This window comes from Pleurodeles waltl, chromosome 3_1, assembly GCF_031143425.1.
Source record: "Pleurodeles waltl isolate 20211129_DDA chromosome 3_1, aPleWal1.hap1.20221129, whole genome shotgun sequence".
Lineage (NCBI taxonomy): Eukaryota > Metazoa > Chordata > Amphibia > Caudata > Salamandridae > Pleurodeles > Pleurodeles waltl.
In genome coordinates this window covers 1,679,289,820-1,679,305,710 of record NC_090440.1, presented here as the reverse complement: position 1 = coordinate 1,679,305,710, position 15,891 = coordinate 1,679,289,820, and the positions used below count along the sequence as shown (strand labels likewise).

At 42.4% G+C, this 15,891-nt stretch overlaps 1 protein-coding gene across 4 annotated transcripts in view; it reads left to right on the top strand.

The window, feature by feature from the left end:
* Positions 1 to 15,891, top strand: part of CCDC141 (coiled-coil domain containing 141) — a 646,235-nt gene that overhangs the window by 233,276 nt on the left and 397,068 nt on the right. For all 4 annotated transcript variants that reach the window (XM_069225437.1, XM_069225436.1, XM_069225434.1 and 1 more), the window contains exon 7: positions 12,107 to 12,226. In XM_069225437.1, coding sequence (XP_069081538.1) covers positions 12,107 to 12,226 — 120 coding nt within the window. The remainder of the gene's footprint in view (positions 1 to 12,106; positions 12,227 to 15,891) is intronic.

The following is a 15,891-nucleotide window of genomic DNA, read 5'->3' as shown; positions in this document are numbered from 1 at the left end:
TCGGGTGCCTATTTTTTTTGCAACAGAAACAAAACTTGTTCTGATGCAGTCCTTCCTTTTTTGAGACAATAAATCGAAGTTTTCTTTAAGCTTTTGTTCTTAAGGGCGTTTTTCAGAATGAACAAAGCAGAGAGACAGACATGGAATTACAGCAGGTAATGTACAATTTCTGGCAGGTATTGCATTTCTGTGTTTATGCTTCTGAAGTAAACATCCTTTCTTAAAAAATATTGAACACATATTTTAGGTTGAGCGATATTTTGGCTGTGGGTTGCTTAAACAAACTGCAGGGCATTGAGTGGGTTCGGAAAACAGCTCTTGCATAGAAAACCTCTTTTAAAGTACTCACTTAGAAGAGCATGTGAGCCGAGGCCTTCCTCCATTTGTAGTTGCCAAATGAACATGTTAACACAGAACTGATCCAGTAAAAGGAAATGTTGCTGTCAAAACAAATTGGCAAAGTTTCTATTGTGTACATCATGATATTCAAAGCATAACATCGATAAACATTACATTTGACCAGCAATACTGTTGTCTCCACTTTACTACCAGTTGATTTACTTTATCATTGTTGGTGGTGGACAAGAGATCTCGTTTATTAAAGGGAATGATGATGTATATTACATCGAACCCCTCACTGTACATTATATTACACAGGAGGTCGGAGCTAAAAATAAAAGGGTAGCAGAAGTGACATCACAACCCTTTCAGCACTGAATTAATGACGCAGGAGCGACAATATACGACTTTGACCTTGAGGGGGGGCATGGATGTGGATGAAAAAAATAGTGACTAATAGCAGAAACAAAAAAACAGGTGCTGCTGCTAGGTTATGGAAAATGTCCTTTGGGTGCCACAGCTGTGTGTACCCGCTTCTGCACTTCCAGGGCACTTTGGTATTAAAGAAGGGACTGCAGAATCAGTTGCATCCCCTTATTCAGTACAGAGTGCATCAGCGCTCTTAAGGGGTATTCCCTCATTTCCAATGGGCCATGACCCCATACAAATGAGGGAGACACTTTGCCTCTGTGCAAGTGTCTTGTTGTGGGTGCGGGCATCCAGGCAAAGAAGTTGTCAGAAGGCGCACTGACTGCACCACAAGGAAATTGTGAGCATTCCATGCGCCCCCAAGGGGGGCATTCAGAAGCAGGCAAAACTGGATTCCATGGACCCTCCCATATATCCTCATGCAAGCGGGTGACGTCACTCACTCCTCCTACCTGCAGGGAGATCTTTGTCCCTGTTCGCGCCCAGCACTTCTAGTTAAAGGTGCATCATGCCACAATTAGTGACAGTGTGCGCTATCTATATTACAGGTCCAGATGCTTAAACAAATGAAACCTAAATGTATGCTTACTTTAAAAGAATAGCAGTCATATCGGTTATGTCAGAGGGATTTCATAAAAGTCAGCTAAGGCTGCGTTCACAAATCTAGGTGCAGTAGTTGCTGTCTGTTTGGCGCGTTCACAAGTTCCTCAGGAATACTGCATCAGTGTACCTGCACCAGGGCCACTGGAATTATGCAATTGTGTGGATGCAGTGATTTTTGCATAATTATAGATTGGCTGCATTTGCCACCAAATCCATCAACTGCTGCATAATCTGTAGATTTTAACTGAAAAAAATGTTTCTAGCTCAATGTAGGATGCTGGCTGTCTATGTAGTGTGCAAAACCAGGCACACAGTGCAGAGAGTCTGGGCAACCACTTATTCGTTTACAGAAGTAAAAACGAGACCACTTAATGCTCAAATTTTGATGGTGGCTTTGTCGAGCAGTTAGGCCACTCTTGGAGAAGTGCAAAGCATTTGTTGTACTCACATTATCAATACATGAAGACACACACTCAAAGGAATAACTTAAGACCGATTTACAAAAAATACTTCTGATTTTTATAAAATGTGTAATACCAAGATCATCCAAAGTGGGTTAGTACTTTTTACATTAAGATTTTTCAAAGTTTCGCAAAAATAGTTCCTCATTTTGAGATTGGTGGTAAAAACCGACTACCGCTGCGGTGACGGCTGCCAAAAGACCGTCGCCGTGGCTACCAGCTGTCCGGCGTATTTTGACCACAGCTGGATTTCCGCCACAACAATGACGGAAATCCGGCTGTGGCCATGCCAGTGGATGGCAGTAAGGTGGAGCTGTTGACACCTGCAGCGCCACACCAGTAGCCCGCCACCAGCCATATTATGTCCCATAATACGGCCTGGCGGTGTTCTGCTGGCGTGCGCTGCTGGTGGCAGCAGCGCCCCGTCTCCTGCCGGAGGACCCCCTGAACACAGGTAAGTCGGGTCTTTGACAGGGGAGGGGAATGGGGGTGTTGTGTGTGTATGTGGGGGTGTGTGAATGTTTGTGTGTGCGTGGATGCAGGTGTGTGTTGCATGTTGAATGCGTGTGTGCATGTATGGAGGTGCGAGTGCGTGTATGTTGTGTTATGTAAATGTGTGTCTGCGTGTATGTATGAAAGTGTGTGCGGATGTGTGTGTGAATAGGTGTATGCATGCGTGGATGCATGTGGGAATGGGTGTGTGTATGCGTGTGTGTGTGTGAAGGGGGTATGAATGTGAGGTGAGTGGGGGGGCTTTGGAGAGGTAGTGGGGGCTAACTGGAGAGGGAGGGGGATGACCCCTATCAGTGACAGGGAAGGAATTCCCTGTCACTGATAGTGCCTACCACCATAGTTTTGGTGGTGTTAAGAAAGCCACAAAAACCATGGCGGTAGGTGGGGTCATAATCCCGCAGGTGGAACAGTGACGGCCGCGGGCTGGAGATAGATATCTCCAGCCCGGCGGCTGTTACCACTGTGGCGGTACATTGGCGGGTTGGCTTCAGCCAAATCCGCCAATGTCATAAGATGGTGGCAGTACTTACCTCCATATTAACGCTGACCGCCAGGGTTGTAATGACCCCCATAGTCTTTTTGTGCGTAATTTGAACCATAGGAATCAAAGAGAGAACATTTAAAAAATGCATATAAAATCAGGCAATGCATTTACCAAAGTCTCCTTTTGCATATAGGTCGAGGTCGCTGAGAATTCCTGTGGGCCAGCCAGAGAACTTCAGGTGGTTCTCGGTTTTGGCAGGAAGAGCTGCTGAAACGTTTTCAGAGTTGGTGCAGGACCACTGGAAGGGACCACTTGGAAAAGCAATGCACAGGCGGACTGCAAGGTGAGTCCGGTGAATCTCCTTCGAGTGCAGAGGTCACAAGGGGTGGAGGACTCTCAGAGTACAGCTGGTTCTCTGGTGCAATTCCCAGGGAAGCTGGGTGCAGAACAGATAGATGAGCCAATATCTGTGCGCAAAGGTGCCCTCGAAAGCAGGAGGTAGGTCACTTTGAGGGTCGCTTGCAGGTCAGCAGAGCCACTCTGGTGGGTGGTTCTAGTGGTTTCAGAAGTTACTTGACTGGGGCTTTCTCCTGGTCCTTTTTGAGTCCAGAGTGGACTTTTCTTCTTGGTGTCCAATGCTGAGTGACCAGTACCATGGGCTATAGCACGGTTCAGCCACTCGAGGTTGCAGTGCCGCCAATCGTGGCACAGTTACACAGTTTGTCCTCCAGGTCTGTTGGGTGGAATTTGGTCTGGCTGCGGCATCCCGTTCCTTGATCAGCAGCCGGTCAGTGAATTTGACTTCACTGGTCTTTGGGTCTTTGTTGCAAAATAGTGATGCCCTCACTCTGGAGGGAGATCTTTGCCAATTTTCACAAGAATGGAGGTCATCTGGGGATTTTTGGAGTCTGTCCGATGTCTGAGTAACCCCTCAGCGGCGATTGTTGAGTCCTGGATTCAGCAGGTAGGATTTGTTGCCTTTTTCTTTGTGCAGCAGGAATAACGTTCTCGAGCCTTGGGTCTTTTTTATTGCTGGTCTTCTTGTGTCCTTGGAGTCTGATCTGCAGTTTAGGGATGCCCACTAAATACTGCATTTAGTGTAGTGGGCGTTTAAGGGGAGTACCTACTAGTGAACAATTGGTCATCTACCTATGTGACACTTCCTGTGGGCAGAGGTCACTTCCCCATTCCTGACAGGATATTGTTCTACCATTCAAGATGGAGGAAAATTAAATGGAGGGGACACTTGGCATGCAACATCTCAGAGCTGGAGATGGCCACTCCTCCTGCCCTTTGTGCATTTCCCCACTGTTGCTCTTGCCAGAAGTGAGGGTCTGCAATGGGGGCAGCCATCAGCTGCTAGCAGCAGGGCTTGGGGTCGTGTTTCAAGGGCGCTAAGGCCTTTGAAGCTCATAGGCAGGGCTGTGCACATTCGTGGGAAGGAGGTGTAACACCTCTGCCCAGGAAGAGCTTTGTTCTCTGGACCCAGAGTGCGCATGCTGTCACACCAGGGTTCTAGAACCCTGTCTGGTGGTGGCAGGCTGGTTGCGACTGGCCAGCAACCATGCCGGGGTAGTTAGGTTTTGCAGGGGGCATCTCTAAGGTGGCCCCTGGGTACATTTTGTAATCCAATACTGGTACCAGTTTGGATTTATCATTCTGAATTATTTGATACCAAACAACCCAGGGTGCAGAGTGGCCACCGTGTAACTGTGAAACTCTTACTGACCAGTGTCCAGCACATGCATGTAAAATGGCTGCTCTGTTCACTTACTATGCCCAAGGTTTGGCAGGGACACAGTAGAGGCATATTTCTCATGCATCTATGCATTATTGCCCAAACATGCAGTATGGTGCACCCTGCCTTAGGGCTGGAAGACCTCCCAGAGGGGTGACTTACCTATATTGCATGCAGTGTATAGTGGACAGGGCACACAGGCTATATGCCATGTCAGATTTGCAATTGAGGATTGCACCAGGACACTCAGCCTGCAATGGCAGTGGTGGGTGCACTTGGATGCATGGTCCCTCAGAGTGGCACAATCTGTGCTGCTGACCTCAGAAGCCTACCCTTAGCACCTCATGCACTGGGTACCATAGTACCATTTACTAGTGACTTATAGTGGCACCTAAAGGTGTTTCCGATAGTGCCAATGCATCACAACAGTTTTGGGAAGAAGATCTGGCCCAGGGAATCTGGTTAGCAGGGACCCTGGGTACTAACAACATGAGACCCCATCAAATAAGAGGCAAATGTGGGGGCTAACCATGTCAAAAAGAGGACCTTTCTCACACTCAAATGGTTCAAAAGTTACTAAAAATGCAGCAACATGTGTTGCCGTGCAGTGGAAGGCCCTTTGCAAAGCTGGACTGGTCACCTTTCTGTTGCGTATTGCTGTATTGGGTATTAAACTGGTACTAATGAGATGCAACCACTGGTCAGACAGTGCTACCAAGTTTAAAAATGATGAAGAATGTGCTGTATTATGCTGCATATTTTGCCTTTTCTTGCCACATAATTTACTCAACCCTGCCACATAATTTGCACCTCTTTTGCCGCATAATTCCAGTGGCCCTGACCAGCACCTCTAATTACCAGTGCCAAAAGCCTGGGTATATTAAGGATTTGTAAATGGCACGGGAGTCAAAGTTTTCCCCCCAAAGGGTTGCCTGAGAACTAGGAAATTACTATAGGAATGGCGGAGACTACTCTGTATCTGCTGTTGCTGATATACACCTCTGAAGGCTCAACAGAGTAATGGCCTTTGGCGGCTTTGCCATTATTTTGCCTGACCCAAAAAGAGTGAATGAATAAATAACACGTTTTTACTTTAGTTTACCACCGTCCAAAACGTGATTGATGGCTTTGAAGAGCACCCCGAGGCTATTTGGAGCCTAATGATAATGAACTGCCTGTGTGTGCTGTGGTGTGATGAACTACCTGTGTGTGGTGTGGAGTTTTTTCAGGGATGATCATGTAGTCTTGCAGCTGTGTACACTTGTGGACCCCCACTTCTTTTTCTAATGTCAAATAGAATATTTGCTGTTGCTGAGTTCCTAGCTGCATCAAGGTGTAGATCATTTAGCTTATATGGAGGGTGACTCACATCAGAGTCTGGATATGTCCTGTTGATGTCCAGTACAAGCATGCATATTTTCCACAATGCTGGTTGTCACTGTTTAGTTATATGTAAGTCAGAGTTTCCATAGGAAGAAAGGGTTTTTCTTTGCTAATAACTTTAGTGCAATTTTCCAAATCTTCGCAAAACGTTCGCAAAGCTGCAACCAAGCCACAGCAAACAACTATGTTTCCCGGGGTTGGGCACTCTGAGACATAGCAGGAGGTGGCCCTGGGGGGTGACGGTCCCCAGGGATATCTGTGCCTCCAAGAGGGGGACAGCGCACCCTCCTTCCAACAAGAACTTAGCCCTGGGGGTGGTGTTCCCCAGGGTGTGGGGGTCCCGTAGATATTTTTAGCCCTGGGGGGTCTCTTTAGGACCCCACCACCAGAGCTAAGGTGTCAGGATGTGCGTACCCTGGCCCCTTTCTTTTTTTTTTTTTTACTTTTATTTTGGGACTTGGCTGAAGTGTTATCAGGCAATCCAATGAGATCATTAGGGGTCTCGGATCCTTCACATCCCTAGATATACAAATTTGTTTTCCCCTTAATTTCTCAAAAACTACTGTCGGAAATACACAAAAATAAAAAAAGCACTCTGGACCAGGACCTACCTTCATGTTAAATTTGGTGAAATTCTGTCCAGTAGTTTTTGCGCTACTGCTGTTCAAAGTCACTATGAAAAAATGAATGGGGAAATCGTGTTTTGGGAATCCCCTTTTTTCACAGGCCCCCTATGGATGAATCATTCCAAAACTTTCCAGGCAGCAGCTGACGGAACTGGCAAATTTGTATAGAACATTTCATGAAGATTCGTCAAGCACGCCAAAGATAAAGGCAAGTAAAAAAACGCTTTTTATATAGAAACTAGGTTGTAACTATAACTACCAAGTGGCGAGCACCACTAGGTAATATATGTATATGTATATATATATATATATATATATATATATATATATATATATATATATATATATATATGTATACAATTTTATAGTTAGGACCTAGTTTCCATAGGAAAAGCATTTTTTTGGTGGGAGAGGGTATGAGGCCCCATGCCAGGGCTGATTTCAGCCTCAGGGACCCAATCCCTCAGGGGCCTGGCCACAATTAATAAGGGGAGGGTTGCCCCCTCCCAGTGCCATTAATGGCCATGGGGACCCCCTCCTTGAGTGTCGGCACCTGCTATGTCCCGGGGCACCCACTCCTTGGACACAGCAGTTTCCCTGTCAGCACTGCTGTGGTCAGGGAAACCTCTGTTTGCTCTCGCTTGGCGGGAGCAATTTCAAAGTTCCTGCCAAGCGAGAGCAAACATGAAGTCCACTCCCAGTGGGTGGGAGCATGAAAAATGCTCCCACCGACTGGGAGTGGACTTCAGATCTGTTTCCCTTCCCACGGTGATGCCTCTGAGAGGACCCTGGGACCCCATCTTCCAGGGCTGAAATCTATTGAAAGGGGGAGGATGGCCCCCTCCTCAAGCCTAAAAAGGTTCAGGGACCCCATCCCCCAATGCATGGCCCCCCTCATGGAGCCATAGATGTGCCTTGGGAATGCCACCCCCCCCCCCCGGACAAGCTCTTGCTACCTCCCGTGGCAATTGCAAGCAGGGAGCTGCTATTTTAAACAGGGACAATGCCAGCTCCAGCAGGAGTCGGGAGCCCTAGGGACCTTAAGGCTCCTCCTATGGTCCCCCAAATTTAAAAAAAAGAAAGCATGGTGGAGCTGCAGATTTGCAGTTCCACCTTGGAAATTATCTAATGAAGATGCTCAAGGAACAATCACATTGACAGAGTTACAAATGCACAAGAGAACTCTCCTTGCTGTCCTTCACGCAGCTGTAGTGTAGGAGATTCACTATACATTTACCCAAAGAGGTAGCACTCACTAAATAGCCAGTAGAAATTATTCCAGTTGAGTAGACATTTTGCAGAAAGGTGCCCTCTTTTTGGATAAATACGCAAGGCAAGATTCATTCTGTAATAATGCTCATTTTACCGAAATTAAAATTCAGTGGCAAGCACTTACACATACAAACAAAGTAGGTGCCCACGTTGAAGCTCCACTTCTGGAAAGTACTAATCAGCTTAACTTTGTGTGCATGGCCAAGGTAAAACAAGTGTGTTTTCCCTGCATTTCCACCCTGAAAAACTATCTGTAATTCTTGATGGAGATGTTTGCATCCTTGCCTTTTCAAGCACAATATCTCATGTAGTGATTGTGATGAGTGGGTTCTTTCTTGTCAACTGCTGCTGAGACCCAACCCCCCTGCACATGGCTAAAGGCTGTGTGTGATGCAGGGTTCAGTGGTTATGGGGTGTTGGCTGCGGCCAAGCTCTGCGGTCAATCCCCGCCGAGCATGGCTGAAGGCTCTGCACACGGCAGTGGCTGAATTAATGTATAGTAATTAAACTTACTTTACGTTTAAAAAAACAATTGAAATTCAATGAAAAAAACGAAGGTTACAGGGACGTTATAGTTAGGTGCTATGCTTGGCGAAGGCGCAAATTATAGCTACCTTAGGGCATGAGTTATAGTTACTTGAAAGAACTCTAACTATAACTGCTGAATTTCTATGGTTTTGTACAAGTAAATACAGAACCTAACTATAATGTCCCTGTAACCTTTGTTTTTTTCAGTGAATTTCTATGGTTTTTTAAATGTAAAGTACTTTTAATTACTATGTTATTCCAACCCCTGCCGTGCACTGCCTTTGGCTGTGTGCAGCAGGGGTTGGTCGCAAGGCCGGGCCTTGCAGTCAGGCCTTACAGCCAAGCCCTTAAAACCACCCAACTCTGCCCCACCCATGGTCTTTGGCCGTGCGCAGGTTGGCCACAGGGCCTGTCTCTGTCAGTGGATGTGTGAGTGGGTGTGTAAGTGTCTGAGCGGGTCTGAAAGTGGTTGTATGAGTCTATGAGTGGGTCTGAGTAGGTGCATGAGTGGGTGTGTGAGTGGGAGCATGAGCCTCTGAGTGCACGTATGAGTGAATGAATTAGTGTATGAATGAGTCTGTGGTTTTTCTTTCAAATTCTTCCATTATCGTAAATATTTTGCAAATAAATCATGAAAATTTGTCAAAATTTGTGAATTTATTTCGAATATCGCATGCCGTGATGCAAAATTATATTAAACCTATAATTTGCCCCTAAAACACACCTATATCAAACCCTTGGGTCAGGTTACCTTCACCCTGACCCATTATGCCATTTTCATTTTTCAGCCCGGGGGCAGTGTCCAGTGAAATATAATGGTGGTCGCAACTTTCTAGTCAGGCTCTGGTCAGCCAATTACAATGCTACTTTTTGCATGCGTATTCACAAAAATTCACACTTTTCGCAAATAATCGCTGCCAGAGATATAACATTTATTTGCCCTTAATTATCTCCTAAACTATTGGATAGATTTACACCAAATAACAAACAGCACAATCTATGTACTGGCAGCTAGCTTTCTGACAAATGTGGTGTAATTCTGTCCAGTGGTTCGGACTGTAGACATATTGACAGGTCATATGATAATTAACATGGGAAATGCAATGTTTTTTTAGCCCCCTTTTTCTCAGCCCCCGCTTGACGGATCACCCTGAAATTTCCCGTGCGCAACAAGAATCACCGGGCCACTTTTTGGGGGGAAAATTTCATGAAGATTCATCAAATGATGCCAAAGATATAGGCAAGTCAAAAAACAGTTTTTCTATAGAAAAATGGTCCTAACTATAACTACCTACTGGTGACTGCCAGTAGGTAATACATTATATTATCCATTTTCATGGATAGAAAATTGAAACTGATCTGTACCAGAAGACTATAGATACTCATGTGTATCTAAACTGAACTTCAAGTTACCACACTAAACTCAGCACCATCTAGAGCCAAGCACTCAGAATCAGAATAAGGTGTATCTGCAGCAATGAGAACACTTATAAAAAACATTGACAGGAACTTGTTAGATTAATACAAATATGAGGCTGTCCTCTGCACATCATACAGCAACAAACTGACAAGTCTTTGCAGTTACCCAGGGAAGCATTTATTTGACATCCCAACAGCAGACACAACAGTGACAGAATCCCATTTGTGTTTGACTATCATCCTTTATCTTCTAACTCCAAAAACATAATGGGAAAAAACCTGTTCCTTACTATTCACTTGTGAAAAACTGCAAAAAAGGGTCTTTCAAAATGGCTAGTTGCAGAGCTCCCAATTTAGGATCAATGACTGTGAGAGCTGAACTGGACAAAGCTGTAAAAAATGCTGGGGTTCATTGTTTTGTTCTTAAAAGGTGCATCATACCTGAAAACCTTTTACAAACGTTATCAGTAACAAGTCATATTACAAGGAGAAACTATTAGACACCATCATAAATGTCCATCAACATTCATTTTGTATGTGATTAAATACCAACGCCAAAACTGATAAAACACAAAACAGTGAACAACCCCTGTACGCGGTTCAGGTATCTCAAATCAGCAATAATTAATAAGAAACTGGACCAGCCTGTAGCCAATCATTTTAACCTTGTTGACCATTTGCTATGAAATTAGAAGATGTTTCCTGTGGAGCATGTCTTAAAGGAGGAACTACTGGAATTCAGAGAAAATGTCTGAATGTAGCATTTAAAATCATTGCATCCGGATGGACTGATCAATACTGGCAATACCACATGATTACCAAATACCTTATGAGAGCTCAGTACTGCATTAATCCACATTTCAAATGGAATCTTCATTCATTATGCATTTTGAAAATCCAGTAGTCAGTTGTGCAGTCACTGAGCAAACAATGTTGTACTACCTGAGGAAGGTGGAAGCTGAAATGTTGTAGTGGAAATATATTTTTGTTCTTAGGCGAGTCCATCTATTTGCATCACTTCTTTCTTTTTGGGAGAACACTTCATTTTTGTTGTTACTCCTAATCTCCCTTTGTCTCTCACCTCCCCAGAACCCTAAAAATACCTTTTACCCTAAAATTAACCCTACTTCCCTCTACCTCTTCCCACTCCTGAACCTAAAACTGCCCTTACCTCCCTTTACTTCTACCAACTCAAACCCTAAAATAACACCTCTTCCCTTTACGCCCTTGTTTTTTTTTTAAATAACATAAAAATGATGTCTTTCAAGACAAAATACATTATTACCAGTGTGGTAAAGGTTAAAAATACTTACCTGCTCAGTACTTACCTGTGTGGTAAAGGACCTGCATGTTAAAGGCTGTGCTGTAAAGGCTGTTTCCAGATTTTTTAACCGCTTTATGTTCGTCATGACATGCTTAGTTATACTCCAATGCCTCACTTCCCTTTCCAGTAATCTAAATAGAAATGCATGAGCAACTGATAACTGCCTTGGGTACAAAATAAAAACTTTCTGGTCATGGTTTATTTTGCAGATGGCAGGTCTACAGTACATCTTTGCCATTGTATTTATGCATCAGGAGAAACATTAACCAATTGGAGGGCAGAGGGTAGGAGATAGCATAGTAGAAAAACTGTTCTATTAAACCACAATCTTGCTCTTTCTTACTATTGTAATTCCTTAGTAGGCAATTTGGGCTAACAGCTCAATAATGGCAGGGAGTTGGGAGAAAGCCAAATTACTGACTGTGGATGGGCCATTCTCTAGACATGATACTATACATCAGTGTTGTCCAACCTTTTTATCGCCGCGGACCGGAAAATGTTTGATAATTTTTCCGTGGCCTGCTTGTCCCATTGTGTGACAAGCGGGCCACGGAAAAATTATCAAACATTTACCGCCCGCCACAGTGGGGCGGCCCGGTGCCGATTGATCCACGGACCGGCACCGGTCCGCGGCCCGGGGGTTGGGGAACAATACATGACGTCCTAATAATGACCATTTCCCGAGCCAGTTTTTTTCAGTTACATTTGTATTTCGAGGAAGGCGACTTCTACAAGTTTAAACATAGAATTCCCATAGGAATTAAATGGAATTTTGGAAAAAGGGAAATTACAGTATTTTGGGTTTTAAAAGAAGTTTTGTACAACACTTTTGATGAAAGTATCTCAATGGATGACTATGACAAATTAATTTGTGATTCACTTTATTTGTATATTTCTGGCATTACCGCTGGTTTACTTTAAAGGTAGTGGTGACATATCATAATATTGAAGAAAAATCTTTACTTCAAATGTACCTTTTTTCTGCAGGTGACATGTTGGTTCAAAAAAGACATTGAAGATTATTTGCAAAATGGGCTTTTGGGTTATTCCTTGACTGAGAATGAGGAGTTACTCCGCGAGTACAAAGAGCATGTTCTCAAAGCCACGGTAGGCAACACTTAAATCAGCTGTCTGGAAACGGAAGAAAAGGCACCTGCCAAGTAGAAATTTTAAAATATTTTCAAATCAAGTATTTTTTTCTGACTGTTTTTATAACTCAATATATTTGTTTATTTAGCAATAGAAAATCACAATTGTTTACATGTTTTTAGCAAATCTGTTTTTTATCTTTTGTTTTCCAGCAAAAGTAAGGCTTCAACAGATACAGGGTACACTTTAGTGTTGCGGTTGCAATTGCACTGTAGGTCTGAACATTCATACAGAATTCAATAGTTTCTAATTGTTTGCCTCTCTCCTGCCCCAGTGATGTCATGCAGAAAGTACCCCCACAAATATAACTCAGGCGCTCCCCCCCTGCTGTTTCTTCTGCCATTGCACATCTGTCCATCTCTCCTTGGTACCCTTCAAGGTGGGTGGCTCTCCCAAGAAGCCCCTTTATTCAACACTGCATTACCTGTTTCAACTCCAAAATTCACCTCTGTCATTTCAATTGCATTCACAGATGTGCTCAGCTGTATTGCATAGCGCAGGCAAAGATACGTATTTTTAACCCAGATCTAAAAACTGTCTCTTAAAGTGTTTACCAATCATTAAATCAATTCCTTGTTTAGAAAATGGAAATGGTAGAAATGACTAAAGTTCAACTATTTCAGATGTTGAATTTTCTGCAGTATGTAATCCATCACTTTGCCCAATCCCTCCAACTTTCTCATCAAGTTAGAATCGCTCTGAAGTGGATCCACTCTTTCAGCAGAATCAATTAAACATTTGATTTTCCATTTCTGGCCACTGATTGTGAGTAGACTGCTTTCCTTGTTAGCAAATGTCTTTGCTAATTTCTCTTTATTGAGAGCTTAGTGGAAGACACTTTGATGAGCTTCCATATACGTGAGGAAAGCCTATCTATAAATCTGGATTTATGGCAAATAATACTGTACAAGTGGAATGCTGAGTGCCTTCTTCTAGATTTTTAGAGACTTTCTGGCAGTTTTTTGTCTTTTGCTGCAGAAATTAACACTCACAGACCATGCACCTTTCTTTAATACATTTAACAATGTACTATATCACTGATTGGTCTCAAATGTTTATGAACAAAATTGGCATAATAAATTCATGCAATTTTTATATAGTAGCCTGCATGTCTCACAGATATTTAATACATAATTGTTAATGTTCCAAGCCATAAACAGCAGTGGTAACCACAGAAGATGGCAAACCAACCCTGCAACAAATGTATGAAAATAAAGTGAATTGTATATTATATTAATGCTATTTTATTTTGCAAAATCGTTTCAATTATGTATGCATGTAGATATTTTGTCCTATCCTTAGTAACATTGTTGCAGATTCTATAGCTTACATGTGAGAATAGTAAGAATTGTTTTAGGACATAATTTCATCTAATGCCGATGTAGTGTAGGTCCATGTGCTCTCATGACAAATAATTTAATCCAAAACCATCTTTAATATGAGAAGATTGGTTTGCTGTCATCAGACATAGTATGTAGGACATGGAAAACATTTTAAAATTGACAATGTATTGTTCACTTATCAATTCCGTGCCACAATATTTGGGTATCCCTCAAAAGCCTACCTTATTTTACATATTGTTAGTAAAATGCCTGGCATTGGAGGGCAGGCCCCACAGAAATGTGGACTGTTTCTCTGCTGCTCCCATGATTCCCTACCCAACACACATTCCATTACCAGTACAATGTGCTGTCACACACACTGCCAGCCTCCCACATTGTGCTGCACAGATAAAATACTGGAATGTTTATCCTCAGAAGAACCCTACAATGGCCTGCCTTAGCACGTAGTGCATTTCATTTTATTTTTTTAAATGATCCTAATTTGAAAAACGTATGGCATGCCTGAGCCCCAAAAATACCAGAATATGTTAGTGATTCAGGGTTTCTCAGGCATTGCCTGGACCTAAACATAAACACATCTAAAGACATTGTACTACACTTTACTTAGATCTATATGACTGTTTGTCATCCCTCCATAGTTTCACTGATATTTCAATTCTATGTATCTCATCCAACATCGTAAGTTGGTCTGCCAATTTGCACTGTGCTAGTTCAAATATAGAGATAGACATCTAAGCGTAAGCCATTGCCATGCTGGAGTCAATGGTAGCGGAAAGATTGAGTTGGCATCACTTAAGGGATTCCATATTTCCCACTCCTTTAACTTAAAACTTTTTAACTTCTTAATAGAAATGAGTTTTTGTTACATTGCATAGATTTTGCAATCACATTAGGAAATAACTTGTATGTTAAACACATGTGAAAACGGTCTTTGCTTCTGGTTGCAGAAAATGTTCATGCTCACTGAAGTAGGTTTTAGTACACGGATAATCCCTGCTGCAATGGCTCTGCTTGGAGATTTCTTCCCATCTTAGTATATTGTAGGCCCAATTTTGAGTTATAGATTGACTGTATTTTCTTCTGGCTGCTAAAGTCTTTTCTGTGTACCGCTTTTTAATTCTGCCTCTCCTATTGTTTTCTCTATTATTTTTTTGTTTTTTTAGGCAAGAACCCCAAACACTTTCAAATCAGTTTATAAAAACAATCATACAACATGCATTTTAAAGCAAGCTGCAATTCTACAAATATAGCAAGCATTAGTTGAAGTTATAGAAAGTACTTCTCCAGTCTAACTGCAGCATCAAAAAAAATACTGAGGAGAGCAACAACATGAGAGGAAAAACTTGTGAAACAGGGCACAAGTAAGGTCATCTTCCAGATTCAAAAAGATAACAGACAATAAGTAAATTTTGCTTAAATAATTGACATCCATTTTTACGCAGACAAGACTCTTTAATTGTTGCCATAAATCCATCAAGCTTCCACCTGGCATGTATTCATATCCTCCCTTAAAACTCTCAATTAGCAGGAACTTAGCCAAATATTAAAAAATGTCAGGATCTCCTAAATGCCCTTTAGTTAACAAAACAGAACATTTTTCCACTAAAGAAGAAAGTCCTGATTTTGGTTAATATACCAATTTCCTTATGCAACAATGCTTTTCGTGCTGTAATAATGGAGTAAAACATGAACACAACAATATTCACTAGCACTGTTATTTGATCTTCAAAACACATATTAAATATACTTTTATATCGTATAGTTAATGCCAGGAACTATGAAGACATTTTTTCAGCAGTGGATTCAAATACACCTTTCTGAAAGTTTATAGCTCATATTTTATTTAATAGGTTGGAGGAACATAAAGCTAAATCAAGCCTTCTTGCATAAATCATTGCAGAGCCGAGAACACAAAGGCCCTGATTCATACTTTTTTTGCGCTGCATTTGCGTTATTTTTTTATGCAAAAGCAGCATAAACTTACAAAATACCGCTGTATTTTGTAAGATTACGCCGCTTTTGTGACGATAAATGATGCAAATGCAGAGCCAAAAAAGTATAAATCAGGGCCCACGTCCTGTCTTTCAGATCTTTCTATCAAGTTCAGAAAAACTGGTGTGGCTATTTAAGGCATGCACCTCACTGCCATAAAGGACTATAGGTCCACTTAACACACAAATTGCTTTAATGAATTGGGATAAGTAGCAGCCATCATATAATGTTAAGCTTAGATAGGCACCCCACAGCACCAAGGGCTTTAATGCACATAAAGGTGATCTA